General features: G+C 38.2%; 1 protein-coding gene across 1 annotated transcript in view; it reads left to right on the forward strand.

Annotated features, from left to right (window-relative positions):
- Positions 1-14,474, forward strand: part of LOC113097456 (glutamate receptor ionotropic, kainate 2-like) — a 158,892-nt gene that overhangs the window by 103,911 nt on the left and 40,507 nt on the right. The window contains exons 10-11 of the mRNA XM_026262686.1: positions 8,601-8,719; positions 12,975-13,192. Of these exons, the coding sequence (XP_026118471.1) occupies positions 8,601-8,719; positions 12,975-13,192 (337 nt within the window). The remainder of the gene's footprint in view (positions 1-8,600; positions 8,720-12,974; positions 13,193-14,474) is intronic.

Below are 14,474 nucleotides of genomic sequence, written 5' to 3' on the forward strand. Positions count from 1 at the left end.
CTTCTTCAGACCAACACCTGATCTGAATTCCAGTTTGAAATTGTCTTTTGTCTGCAGTTCTACCATTCCACTTTCTTCAGCAGCACGCTAAGTAGGGCAGAGCAGAGTGATAGTTGGAGTGAGAGATAAAGTTTAAAATCTCCTTGTGCTCATTCACATCCTTGAATCTGGATTCAAATTCGTCCCTTAAGCTCTTCCAAAACATTCACAAATTCTCTGTGGCTGAAATGATGCTGCAGAGATGGGTCATTTGTGGTGACAGCTCTGAGTTTGGGCAAGTATACAGTATACATCGTTGGCCTACTTATTTTACAGCTACTATTATTCTATATTCTTTGCACTGTGACATTACTGACGTAACTAGTAGGGGGATGTTCATTTCGGTTATTTTTCCTAACCAACAACTGATGCTCCTTAAGTGATTGTTAACCGTTAACCGACAAGATTATTTTAAATTAGACCCGTGTGACCCGTTAAAAATAATAACAGAAAAACATAATAAGCTAGGCTATATAAAGGCCTATATGTATATATAACGAATAAAGGCCTCCAACATAAATATATTTTTAGTTAAATTTTAAATTAAGAAAATTAAAGAAAAACTGTCCAACAAGTAGCCGAGTTTCGGTTCATTTTTGTGCTGCATGAAAAGAACCCAGATGGCAGAAAGCGGCATCCTATTTTACTTTAGGCTTAATTTTACAAAAGCACATAGATTTGTTTTTATTATGAATTTATACAAATAAACACAAACCTTTTACAATTCTGATTATATTTTTGACTAAAAGGAGTCATAAAAATTCTAGTCATTTGCAGCAACGCAGCATGCGCACAGACAGTTGACAATGCATCCTGTTTATCATAATAAAATACAGCCAGTCAAACATGAAGAAAAACACACACACACACACACACACACGCACACACTGCTCAGTTTAAATATGAAATTCTGTTCCATTAAGTGTTATCACATTACCGCCATAATTTTATGCAAAACATTTAGTTTTACGTGGATATTAGAACAAGAGTGAAGTACATTATAAATAATAATTTGTCATTCAAATACATTGCAAATACGGAAACATTTGATTTTGTGTCAAATGAGAAACCCAACGTTGGTTTCAGTTTCGTTTTAGCCTAAATTAATTTGTTTTGGCTTGCCATTTATATTGAAGTGAGTGAAGTGAAGTGACATTCAGCCAAGTATGGTGACCCATACTCAGAATTTGTGCTCTGCATTTAACCCATCCGAAATGCACACACACAGAGCAGTGAACACACACACACACACACACACACACTGTGAGCACACACCCGGAGCATTGGGCAGCCATTTATGCTGCGGCGCCCAGGGAGCAGTTGGGGGTTCGATGCCTTGCTCAAGGACACCTAAGTCATGGTATTGAAGGTGGAGAGAGCTGATCATGCACTCCCCCCACCCACAATTCCGTCCGGCCCGAGACTAGAACTCACAACCCTTCGATTGGGAGTCCAACCCTCTAACCATTAGGCCACGACTTCCCCAATTTGGCCTAGCTATGTTTACAGTGTTTAGTATAGCCTAATGTTTGTGAACATTTTGTGTCTACATTAGGTCTATTTCTGAATGAAATAATAATATTTTTATTTTTCTCTAAAAACACTTTTTTATATATGTGTAGCGTATTTTAACCATACAGCAAACCTTTTTAAATATTTAGATAAATTACCAATAATAAATAAATGACTTTTTAAACAGTTTAATTGATATTAATCGGTCAAAATGCTTGTACAAACTTTCTCAGACATTTCCAATTGTTGAAATTGGGTTGCACATCTATCTATGCGTGATGGTGTCCAATGCCTCTGGCGAGTCCTCAGCGGGACAGGAAAGGCTAAGCATGCTGGCGCTTATTAGCATTGAGCATGAGCAGCTGCGTAGCCTTGACTTCACTGATATGATCGAAGAACTCGTGCTTGCTAAGGTTCGTAAAACAGCAATATAAGTAAGAGTGACAATATGGCTAGGTTAAGTTGATCTGGTTTAGATTTAGTTTCATTTTTCAGAAAATTGCTGTTGAAAGTTGATGTTACATAGCTTGATGTTAATACGTTGTTATTATTATTCATGTTCAATTAAGACTGGCTGTTTGCATCGTTTCTTGGTCCGTCTGAGTGCGCATGTGGATGTGTCAAATGGCGAGAAAAAATAGGCCCTTTTTGCACTGCAGCATCAGGCCCAATTAGGTCTTAATCCAGCCCTGATTCAGCATGTTGCTTGCAAGCTTCTCTTCCTTAAAACTTCAAAATAAGAGTGTTCAGGTGACAGATGATGTCTGTAAGAAGAGCCAGTTGTGTGATCCACCATGGGTTCCATTTTCGACAACCATTTCACTTCTTTGTTCATCAGTAAATCACCATACTCTGTGTCATAGTCCTCGGTGAGTTGTTGGAACTGTCTGTGGTTCAGCAATCTGGAGATGATGAAGTTTTGATACCAGTGACTCTTGATGGATGACGCAGTGGAAACTGATAAAGTTTGGCATTTATCCCCTTTTTTTCATGAGCCCAACAAGCCCCTTCTCCTTTCCTCACATGCTAGGGGCACCATCCGTGCACACACTTGCTAGACCTGACCAGCTGAGATTTTTCTCATCAAAAAATGCCAGAAGTGCATTCAGAATGTCCTCATCTATCATCTGGCCTACAAGTGGAAGTAAGCACAGCATTTCTTCTTGGAAATACTTTTCTTTAGGGAACCTTACACAAACAACTGAGCAACATCTGTCAAATATGCATTCATCCACTGCGATGCTGAAACACGGTGCTACTGACACATCTGCACAGAGCTGGTCCCTCACATCTTTGCCGAAGTTTTCAATCTGCCTCATTATGGTGGAATCGGATAATTGGAATCTTTTAATTTGCTTTACAATTGCATCCTTGTTATCAAACTCAGCAAACAATATTTCTGCTGAAGACAAAAAGCAATCTTTCACAATTTCTGAGTCTGAGATTTTTTTTTTTTTCACAAGCCAAAATCCAAGTGATCTCAAAAGAAGCCTCAGTTTAATGTTCAGCTGTAGAAGTTGTCCTGTGTATGAATCTTTGTTGTCCAGAAAGAGAGGAAGAAAGCTACTCTGTTTTTCTTTACTTTATTTCACTTCCAGGTGGATAACTTTCATTGAATTTTGGGTGCATCGTTTGGAAATGCCGCTCCAAATTACTTCACTTGAATCAAGAGCAGGCTTGTTTGCAACTTAAACACAAAGGGTTTGATCAGTGGAGTGCAAAAAAAATTCCTCTGCTACTTTTCTTGAAATTTTCTATGCTCCTTGTAGGGTTCATACCTTTCTGTTTTTATCAGGACATGACTCTCCAGAAACCCTGTTTTCATCATCTTCCTGTCGATTTGAAATTGTTGCATGCTCCAAATCTGTTGTTCCCTTGTTTGACACTGTCACATGGCTTTGTTGCTGTCCACTTGGTGCATGACTTTGTTTAATAAGAAATAGATCCATTTTGTATATAACTGTATATACTGTAACACAAGCTGATTAGCATGAAATGCAGAAAAAAAACATAGCTAAGCTATCGTTGTTATAATGTGCATAACAATAGTAGGCCTATGAAACTGCCAGTTTAGTTAATTGCTCCAATTTAGTGCTAACATTTTAAAAATATTTTTCAGTAAATGCCCAAGTATATTCAATAATCACAAGCATGTTATATATAGGGTATGCATAATATTTATGGTAAAAAAAAAAAATCAGTGTAAGAGCGGAACAAGTTTAAATTTGTTTTCTAGTTTAAATTTCCATCTTGTAATGCCGCAGTTTCGGGTATTTTTAAATATAAATTATTTGTAGAACAGACACTGAGTGTTTTATGTTATAGCCCTCCTTGTTGTAATGTTTTTATGAAATATCTGTATTGACTACATGATCATATGACCGTATTATTTACTGCGATGTTAGCCACAAATTAAAGCTTGGCGAGCTGCAGAAGGCTTACGAGCTGCACAATGAGTAACACTGCCCTAAACGAAAGTATGAGCAATATTTGTTGTGATGCTTGCCTTAGTAAACATTACTAATGAACAACTGTCCTACTGCAGTGAGAAAAAAATCCAAGCATGCGAAAGGAAAGGATACGTGCTCCTCACAAGATGAGTAATGCCTTCACCATTCAGGGCAAGTGCTTATCAGATTCCCGCTCATTTCCAGGTGGAATATGCTTCTAAATGGGCTGCACTTTGGATGATTTAACGGACTGCTGTGTGGGGCTGACTAGATAATTAACTCCAAGTCTAGGAGGGAGGATGGAAAGAAGGCACTGGAGAAAATAAATAAATAAATAATTCTGAGGAGTTTTGCTCTTATTTTCCAGTAAAAATATTAAAGATACAATAACCCAAGAAGTAAAGTCTTCACCTTTATTTGTGTAGCACTTTATGCAATACTGATTGTCTTAAAGGTACAATTTGTAAGATATTCACAGTAAAATATCCAAAAACTACTAGGCTAGTGTTATATATTTTGTCCAGCTGATTACTAACAATATCTCTAATGTTTTCAACTACTTGTAAATCATGAGAAAATTCCCATTCTAAACAGTGGCACGGGGCAGTGCGGTCGCCTGTCAATGACGTTTGTTACCATTTGTTACCGCCTTTACTGATGTAGAAACCACATGACAACAGTGTCTGGACAAATGCGGAAGTAGCTTCGCGACAAACTTCAACTAGAAAGAGACGCTGATCTCGCTTGTGTTTTACTCGACAGGTGAGTTGTTTTGATTTCGTATCGTTACAGAAAATGTATGCTATTATAACGATCAACAAGATTAGTATTATGGGGCATACAAGCCAAAGGCGGGGCATCTCATCTCTAAAGGTGCACGAGGATGCATCTGAACCATAGTGTGATCGCGTCTTTGCATTGACTTTTTATGTAATCTACTCGTGCAAATCGTTAAACTCGCGGTAAATCCATGATCTTTCTTTCCGTTTAATTGATGGCCGTTAACAGTTTGGGTAGAAGACAACAAATCCCATCATTCCATGCTCCTTCTTAGCTTCATCAAACCACACGATTGTTATTGTTTTGATAGTGCGACCTCTAGTGGCAGGTCCTACAACTTGTAACTTTAAAGGGGGGGTGAAATGCTATTTCATGCATACTGAGTTTTTTACACTGTTAAAGAGTTGGATTCCCATGCTAAACATGGACAAAGTTTCAAAAATTAAGTGGTACGTTTGAAGGAGTATTTCTGTTCCAAAAATACTCCTTCCGGTTTGTCAAAAGTTTCGGAAAGTTTTTTTTCGAGTATGGCTCTGTGTGACGTTAGATGGAGCGGAATTTCCTTATATGGGTCCTGAGGGCACTTCTGCCGGAAGAGCGCACGCTCCCGTATAGCAGAGCAATGAGAGGCTGAGCACAGACAATCACCGATCAGAGCGAGAGCGTCGCGAAATGTCACAAAAGAAGTGTGTTTTTGGTTGCCAGGGCAAGACAACCCTGCACAGATTACCAAAGAAAAAACAGCATTAAGGGACCAGTGGATGAAGTTTATTTTTACAGAGCATCAACGGAGTTGTGCAAGTGTTTTTGTTTGTTCCCTGCATTTCGAAAATGCTTGTTTTACAAACAAGGCCCAGTTTGACGACGGATTTGCATATCGTTTATTTCATAAGGATGATGCAATCCCAACGAAAAAGGGTCACGATCGTGTGTTGGAACCGAAGGCAGTGAGTAAAACTGCTTAAAATATCTCTGCCTCCTTGTTAGTGCGTCCCCCTCCCATCGGAGACCCGGGTTCGAGCCCTGCTCGGAGTGAGTCGTTGCTGCTGCTGCTCTCGTTCAGTTTCAGCCTCGGGATCTGATTCTGGGTCATAAATAAACGGCTGAATCTGACTGTTAGCCATGGTTTGTTTTGGATGATGCTTTTTTCCTCAAGGTAATGTCACAGCTTCCACATGCTCTCAACGCAAAAGCCTACTGGCGCTCATGATTCTTTAGCTCCGCCCACACGTCACGCCTCCAGTCGGTCGTGTTTTCCTGGGAAAAATCGGTACAGACTATCTTTCTCTTATGAATATAATAAAACTAAAGACTTTTTGGTGTTATGAAGGATGCAGTACTACTCTATAGGTACTCAAGATTAACAGGATATTGAGTGAAAACGAGCATTTCACCCCCCTTTTAAAGCAACTTTACAGTGTCAAACAGGAAAATTGTAGAAGATATTAACATTTTTTTTATTATTATTAAATGCATTTTCATATGACTATTTTTATAACCATAAACATTAAGAAATTGTCTATTAATAAAGATGCATGCTTAAAATATAAATACAAAACAGGTGAGCTTAAGTAAACTTAACTCCACATGAACACAATTTGTTGTACTTTATATTAAGTGTTGTTTACTACTACGTATTTAAATTAATCATCTGGTACAAAGCACTTACTGTGTACCTAAAAGTTTTGAAATTGTACTTAAATTTGAAAATACCATCCTGTAATTACAACTTTACCTTACCCTATGCCAACTCAATAGCAGCTAAATGTGTTTCGCAATTTAACATGAACACAATAGGTACACTGTGTACACAATGCAATATTTTAGCATCCTTATTGAACTGTATATTAACTCAAAAACATGACCTCAGCCCATGTTCTTGCTGCTAAACACAACTACACAGCTCCGTTATTTAAATGTGTCAGTCTTCCTGATCTGACATGACTGTTATCAGGTGCGTTATCAGTCCTGTGAACAATGACTTTCTGAAAAAAAAAAAAAAAGACACGCCACCAATGTTCTTTCCCGAGGCATCAATGTTTCCTCAGCCTCCGTTTATCTCTTCATGTTGACCTTGCACAAAATTGTCCCTCTGTGGTGCAGATGACCGGAGATTACAGAAGGTCAGTATAATTGGATCAAACTGACAGCTAACGGGCGACTGATGCTTCCGGTGGCAGCAGGTTAAGCCGTGTCTCATGCAGACAGAGTCTGTTCGTCGTTTTTCTCTTCCGCTGGCACGTTCCACACGATGACACGATGTTAGTAATTGGCTTTACAGAACATGATTGTGTGAACTTGCACAAACACCCATGTAATGTGTGCCTACATAGGAAGTTAGCTTCAAAGGAAGCATCTTAACCTCTTCATATCACGTCATAAAATGTTACTGTATTCATTCAGGTATGTATGTATATAATTATAATTTCCTACATTCTGTTAACCAGGTTTTTGAGTAGAGCTTATGTGACAGTGTTGTGTTGACTGTTTTTATTTATATATTATTATTATTATTATTATTATTAGAAGTTGAAGTTGAGCTGTTTAAAGAGCATAACAGTCATTTTAAATAGAAAAACTGATTGCACCAGCACTTGATGAATCTTGCTCATAGACTCATATGCAGAAAATGTTGTGTACGCCACCGTTAGTCTCGGAAAATCAATAATTTCTGTTTCTATTTCAGAGAATAAAATAATAGCTGAGACAAAAAAATAAATAAATCCTCAGTATCTAATTGTTTAACTCTTAAAATGCCCGTGGATGCTTTTTTATTCCACTACTTCAGCACAAACAGAATTGGGTCACAAAGCTTAATTGTCACCCAATCAACCTTCATTAATGTAATGTCACTTAAATTTAGCTGGAGTAAATGGGAAATCTCAATGTGGGAGAGAGATAGCGCAGAACAAGGGATCAGGGTTTGGGTATGATGGAATAGACTAGCTATTCTGCATTGGGCATCTAAATTAATCCTTTTAAAATAAATATTCTGGGTTAACTACAAGTTAAGCTATTTTGACAGCACGGCTGTCAATTACAATGAAATAATTTTCACGAATGAAAAAAAAAAAAATTACTCACTAAGTACACAAAGTACTGTTCCAGGCCATAACAAACGATATCTTGTGTACTTTATGAGTGCATTATTATTAAAAATATTTTTTTTGTTGTTCACATCAAGTTCAAACAAATTACAGAATTTTTAAATGCACCTTACATTTTTTTTTTTTTTATGCCAGATTATGAGGTACTGTGATTAATATACGTACATATATAAACATGTATATGTAGATTAAAAGAACAAACAAAACAAATCTACTTGGGTAATAGTAGATCAATTTTTTTTATGCATTATAAACTATTACTTTTTATAAATGGTAAACTGCTGTACAATAGCTTCATTGTTACTAACGTGGAGGATTGTGCAGCAGAAATGATTGAAATTATGCATTGATAATTATGGTTGCCTTTGATATGAATATGCTAAGAGTTTCTGGAATTTAAAAAGGGTGATAGGAATGAACATAAACAGCTCTAACATGTAGCCTATCACAAGCCTAACTTACTTATTGTTTACATTATAAAATATATATATATATATATATATATATATATATATATATATATATATATATATACATTATTTTTTTAATGAGATGGAGAGAACAGTATTTTTTTCTTAATCTTATGCTAACCTGTCTCTTTCTCCTTGTTTCTCTATAGGTTGACCTGCCTTGCCTTCAATGTTTTTTTTTTTTTTTATGTACCATAATTTGGACTAACATGTATATGTGTGTTTTGTGTTGCTTGTCACAGGTTTAGCCCCTACGAATGGTATAACCCCCATCCGTGCAACCCCGACTCAGATGTTGTGGAAAACAATTTCACTCTGCTAAATAGTTTCTGGTTCGGAGTTGGAGCTCTCATGCAGCAAGGTAGACGCCTCGGCCTGCACCCCTTAGCACACATCCCACTCTTTAGCTGGGGGTCCCAACTTGCTTTTGTCAGGCCCACTATGATGCATGGGTGCCTCTGTGCATGTAGTTCTAGAAGCAAATTGGTTTCAGGCCAATGGTATGAATGGGACTGTGTGGAACCTTTTGTATGTGTGTGTGTGTGTGTGTGTGTGTGTGTTGGGTAGAGGATCAGGGGATGGTTTAATTGAATGCTAACCTTTTCCCTAACCACAATTTAATTTTTTAGCTCTTCATGGTTCTGAGCAGGTAAGTCCAAATCCAGATGCGAATAAATAAATAAATAAATAAATGGCAGAATGACACAAAGAAAAATTGTTGGTCTTATGTCTTACACTGCCATATGTATTTTTGAATTCTAACCCTAACCCCATTGAAGCCTGATGCCACATCTTCTCAGCTGCGGGATACAGATGGTTGTGGTGGAGAAATGCCTATGATGATTGAAGGAAAATGTAACCTGCATGTCTTTGTGTTGCATCAGAATAGTATAATAACATTTGGTTGAGTAATAAAATACACCTTGTTTGCAAAGTAGCATGGTTAATGATTGAATCTGCACTGCATTTATCAAAATAAATGGTTTAGAGTTGGCATTGGATTGCCATGTAGCAGGCGGCAGTGGCTCAGTGGTTCATGTAGGTTGTCTACAAACCGGAAGGTTGGTGGTTCGATCCCCGGCTCCACCTGACCAAGTGTCGAGGTGTCCTTGAGCAAGACACCTAACCCCAGCTGCTCCCGACGAGCTGGATGGCGCCTTGTATGGCAGACACCGCCGTCGGTGTGTGAATGAGTGAGTGGATGGGTGAATGTGAGGCAAATTGTAAAGCGCTTTGGATGGTCTGTTGAAAGCGCTATATAAATGCAGTCCATTTACCATTTACCATGTAGCATTACAAGACTCATTAGCATTGTGAGTCTTTGTGAAATCTACATTGTGAAAGAGATGTATTTGTGGACTGGCTGAAACCAGCGACCAGTTGTTTGAAATGTAGATAGCATGAATATGTTTCTTCACACTGAATTTTTGAAGTTAAAGAAACAGATTATTTTTGCCTAGCTGTTCTAGTAACTAGAGTAGAGGTCTTTAGCCCAACTTCTGAACACCCAGTGTCCTGCAAAGTTTATTTCTAACCTATTTAAACAAACCTGTCTGGGATTCTCAAGCTGTCCAGAAAGATCTGGTTCTGGTGTTTTGATTTAGGTTGGAGCTAAACTCTATTGGACAGTGGTTCTTCAGGAGCAGGGATACAGACCTTTGAACTAAAGAGAAAAAAAAAATGTTCAGCCACAAGAAGAAGCAGCAGGTCTGTGATGTCCTTAGATACTTGACTGCAAATCTGGGTTCATCAGTGTGCATCTACACTGCACCAAGTGGTGTTGATAAAATACTGAACCCCACCATGTGATTGACAGTGTGGATTGGCACTTTTATATATCAACAAGAAATCCTCAGTAAGCAGAGACTGTTAAAAGTCTAGTGTGTTTGGATCATTGGGAAAAGGGAGGTTTTATTGCCCATCAGCATCACCCCATTACAACATAATTGTAGGGTGCCATTGGGACTGTCATTTGTTCAGGATTCTCTTTGAGTTTGGAAGAGAAGATGTGGCATTAGGCTGAGGGCTAAACAGGCAGGGACTGTGTATGTTGACTGTCTGCATGTCTCATGATGAGTGGGTAACACTACATTGTAGAGAGGCTCCCCTGCCCATGGCTTGTCAGACCCCAGAAAACTGTGGGACGGCGTGCTTGGACATGACGTTACCTTGGGTACATGACACTCAGCCCCAACCAGGTTATATAAGGTCTCCAAATGGTCCAGCATCTTGGGGTGGATATATATATATATATATATATATATATATATATATATATATATATATATATTAGGGGTGTAACGATACGCGTATTCGTATTGAACCGTTCGGTACGACGCTTTCGGTTCGGTACGCGGTACGCATTATGTATACCGAACGGTTCGTTGGAGTAATTAATTATATTTGAAAAAAAAAAAAAAAGAGAGAGAGAGAGAGAAATATAATGACATGCGTTCAACAAGGTAGCCCAATAACCCAAACAACGTAACAGGCAACGCCCCTGACACTCCCGAAGAAGAAAAAAACACCATCTTATATGTTTATGTTAGGCTACTCAGCAGGCGCTCGCTCACTCAGTACGCGCTGAAGGCTCGTTGCAAAATAGCCAATGCGTTTAACAGACTAGAAATGAGAAGATCCTCCAATAACCAACAGGTCTGGTGTTTGGGTGCACTTTGGATTCCCTTTAAGCTATAATGGTGATGGCAAGAGAGTGGTGGATAAAAAAACAACGGTATGTCGCATCTGCAACATGACAGGGTACACCAGCGGGAATAAAAAAAAAAAAAAAAAAAAAACACCAGCGGGAATATCTGGGATATATGCGTCAGTACTATCTGGGAAAAGACGAAAAAAAGGAGAAACATGCACGCAGCAAACTATCCCTGCAGCATTTAGACACTATAGCTTACAGGGAATCCAACCCAAACACCAGACCTGTTGGTTATTTTAGGATCTTATATTTCTGGTCTGTTAAAGGCATTCGACATTTTGCAACGAGCCTTCAGCGCGTGCTGAGTGAGCGAGCGCCTTAGGGGCCGTTCACATATCGTGCCTAAAAACGCATGGAAAACGCTAAGCGCGTCTTTCTCCTCCTTTCCAAAGCGCTTGGGCAGAAGCGCTCATGAGGCGTCTGTCTTTGCTAAGCAACAATGACGTGCTCTCTCCATGAGACGCGGAAATTTCAGCGAAGGATAAATGGATTTGCAGCTCTAAAAATCGCTTGCAGTAGCTCTGCTACTAAATTTATTTCAAAATTGCAATCCATATACAACTATGATCAGCTGATCCTTCATCTTGGCTGAGCTCTCAACGTTGTTACGGGAAAGGATGAAGCTGATTGGTTAGTTCTTGTCACATGACCCGCGGTGCGCTTGCGGCATTCTGAAAAGTTGAGATGTTTTTACATTTTGCTGTATCTAAAACGTATCGAACCGAACCGAACCGAACCGTGACATCAGTGTATCGTATCGAACCGAACCGTGAATTTTGTGAACCGTTACACCCCTAATATATATATATATATATATATATATATATATATATATATATATATATATATATATATATATATAATATATGTGTCTATTGCTATTCCGCTAGTGGTTATGCTAAGTCATGTTTAAAGGTGAAGTGTGTAATATATGTGATTCTAGATTCTCACACACTCCCCTTCTACCTGACTACTTGTCTAGTTAAACAGGCATTCCTGTCCAAAATTCACACCACTAATTGAGCCACGTCTAAATACTTAAACACCTTAATGTTTGCACTTAAAGTCGTCTCTGATGGGAAAGGAGAATGTCTTTTAGCACTGAAGAAAATATACACATCACATTTAACAACTGAATTGCTGGTATATAAAATAGACAAGTAATTCTCTCTTTCTTTCTATCCATTTCTGTGGTTGTTCGGGCTGTCTGGCAGCCAGAGTTATATATCCAAACTTTAGACATGACAGGACAGGCCTGGCTGGAACTCACAATTGCAGTTCAATTGTAATTCATGTAACGGCTAATCTTTTCAACAGTCCATTGTGTTTTGCCATGGACTCAGTGTGCCAGATCAAAGCTAACAGCTGACTCATTGAACTTGAGAAGAGGAGCCAGTTATTTCCCTGCGCTCTTGTCCTCTGACATCTCCTCCTAGGACGGCTAGTTATTGTTTTACTTTTCCCCATCAATTAATTTCCTCTGCATGACCATGGGGATAGCTTGATTATGGAATAACAGAAAATTATTCGTAGATTGTAACACTAAATGCTTCTTCATTCTGGCTTTTGCCAACAAGCCAAATGGACTTAAGACTGTAGGGCAGTTCAAAGACAGAAGCAAATGATGAGCCCTTTATGATTTAACACAAATCTGAGAGTCTGTAATCTAATTAAATTTGACCACAGAAATTCTCCTAAAATATAAATGAATTCCCACCTTCACTGCGGTTGACTTTGGCTCATCTGGTTAGCATAGATGTGGTTTCTCAGTTGTTAGAGAGCTAAGCCTTTCCCTGCAACTAGTTGTTGTGTCCGGACTGGGTTGGGCCTGTGCATCTGGTGCTGGCCCTCACATTGACAACGCTGCTATTCCCTGACTACTATCTCTGCTCCTCTCTGCTAGGATCTGAGCTCATGCCCAAAGCCCTTTCCACCAGGATAGTAGGGGGCATCTGGTGGTTTTTTACCTTAATCATCATCTCCTCCTACACTGCCAACCTAGCCGCCTTCCTTACTGTGGAGAGAATGGAATCTCCAATTGACTCGGCTGATGACCTGGCCAAACAGACCAAGATTGAGTATGGAGTAGTGGAGGATGGCGCTACAATGACCTTCTTTAAGGTGAGTTGAAGCTGTCGACTGAAGCACATGTAACATCAAGTCCTACAGAGAACTTTTAAAAAGGCTCAGTAAGGACCTTTGGCCATTGTGTTTAATGTCTTATGGACACTTTTGTCTCATTTCTTTTAACTTAAATCAGTATTTTATTTGAATTTATTTGTTTATAAGATAACCAGGTGTATAATTAGAATGACGATGTACAGTTAGCCGGTCACTGTTGCAGAATTGACCACATTAGGATGATACATAACCGGATCACCCTTTCAGTTAACTGTACAATATTCTTTCCTAATTTGATTTGATTTAATTACATATTTATTTGATTCCAGCTTTACTGAGTCACGAGGAAGGTCAAGGAGAGGGTATTATTTTAAAATATTGTTTTGTGCAGTAAGAACATGTGGTGAAGAGACATTAAAAATGTGCGTGCCTTTTAAAATTAATTAAATTTAATTTAATTAATTTAAATAAAATTTAGGTCTCATGCATTGTGTGTGTTTAAATCTGGATTGCGATATTCGTGACATCTTCTGTTTTCTCTATGGAAAGTAGGTTTTAGTAGTATTGTTGTCCTATCAGATGTCTTATCAGATTTTGACATCTAAGCTTTAAAAGGGGTTTGAATGTTTGAAATGTGTGAGAATAGGGTTGAGGTTGAAAGCATTTTATTACTGCATACTGTTTAGTGCCTGTATGTTGGATATCTACTGTAAAATCCTTAATTCAGTCCCAGAGGGCTGTGAACATGCCCCTTATTCAGTCAATATTTTGGCTCTGAGATCACAGCATGGAGATTGTCCCCTCAGTCTGTTTTTGATTGTCCAGCATTTGTAACCAGTTCAGTGAAATCCTCAGCCACCTCTGTGCCAAAAGAGAAGTAAGCTCTTACAAAGGACATTTGTCTTTCCTATCCGCATCTGCTAAGGTATATTAGTATATTGAGGTATATTGAGCATATAATGATGTTCTGTAACTCACTGAATTCTACTACAATAGAAGTTTAAATGTCATCCTAATCTATATCAGTTCTGCATTGTCTATTTTACACTTTAGTCAGCAGAAGTCAAAATGTACCCTATTTCCTTTATTACATATTCACTGCCTTATTGTGAACAATTCACCAGTACAGATTATAAAAAATAAAAAAAAATCAATTGGTTTAGTCAATTATCTTTTTTTTTTTTTTTTTTTTTTTTTTTTTTGTAGTCCTACTTAATATTTTAATTTCTTATCCAATGATATACAGTTAAAATTTCATGCAGTTATTACACATTATGGAATT

The sequence above is a fragment of the Carassius auratus genome, unplaced genomic scaffold (genome assembly GCF_003368295.1).
Source record: "Carassius auratus strain Wakin unplaced genomic scaffold, ASM336829v1 scaf_tig00216278, whole genome shotgun sequence".
In the NCBI taxonomy this organism is placed as follows: Eukaryota; Metazoa; Chordata; class Actinopteri; order Cypriniformes; family Cyprinidae; genus Carassius; species Carassius auratus.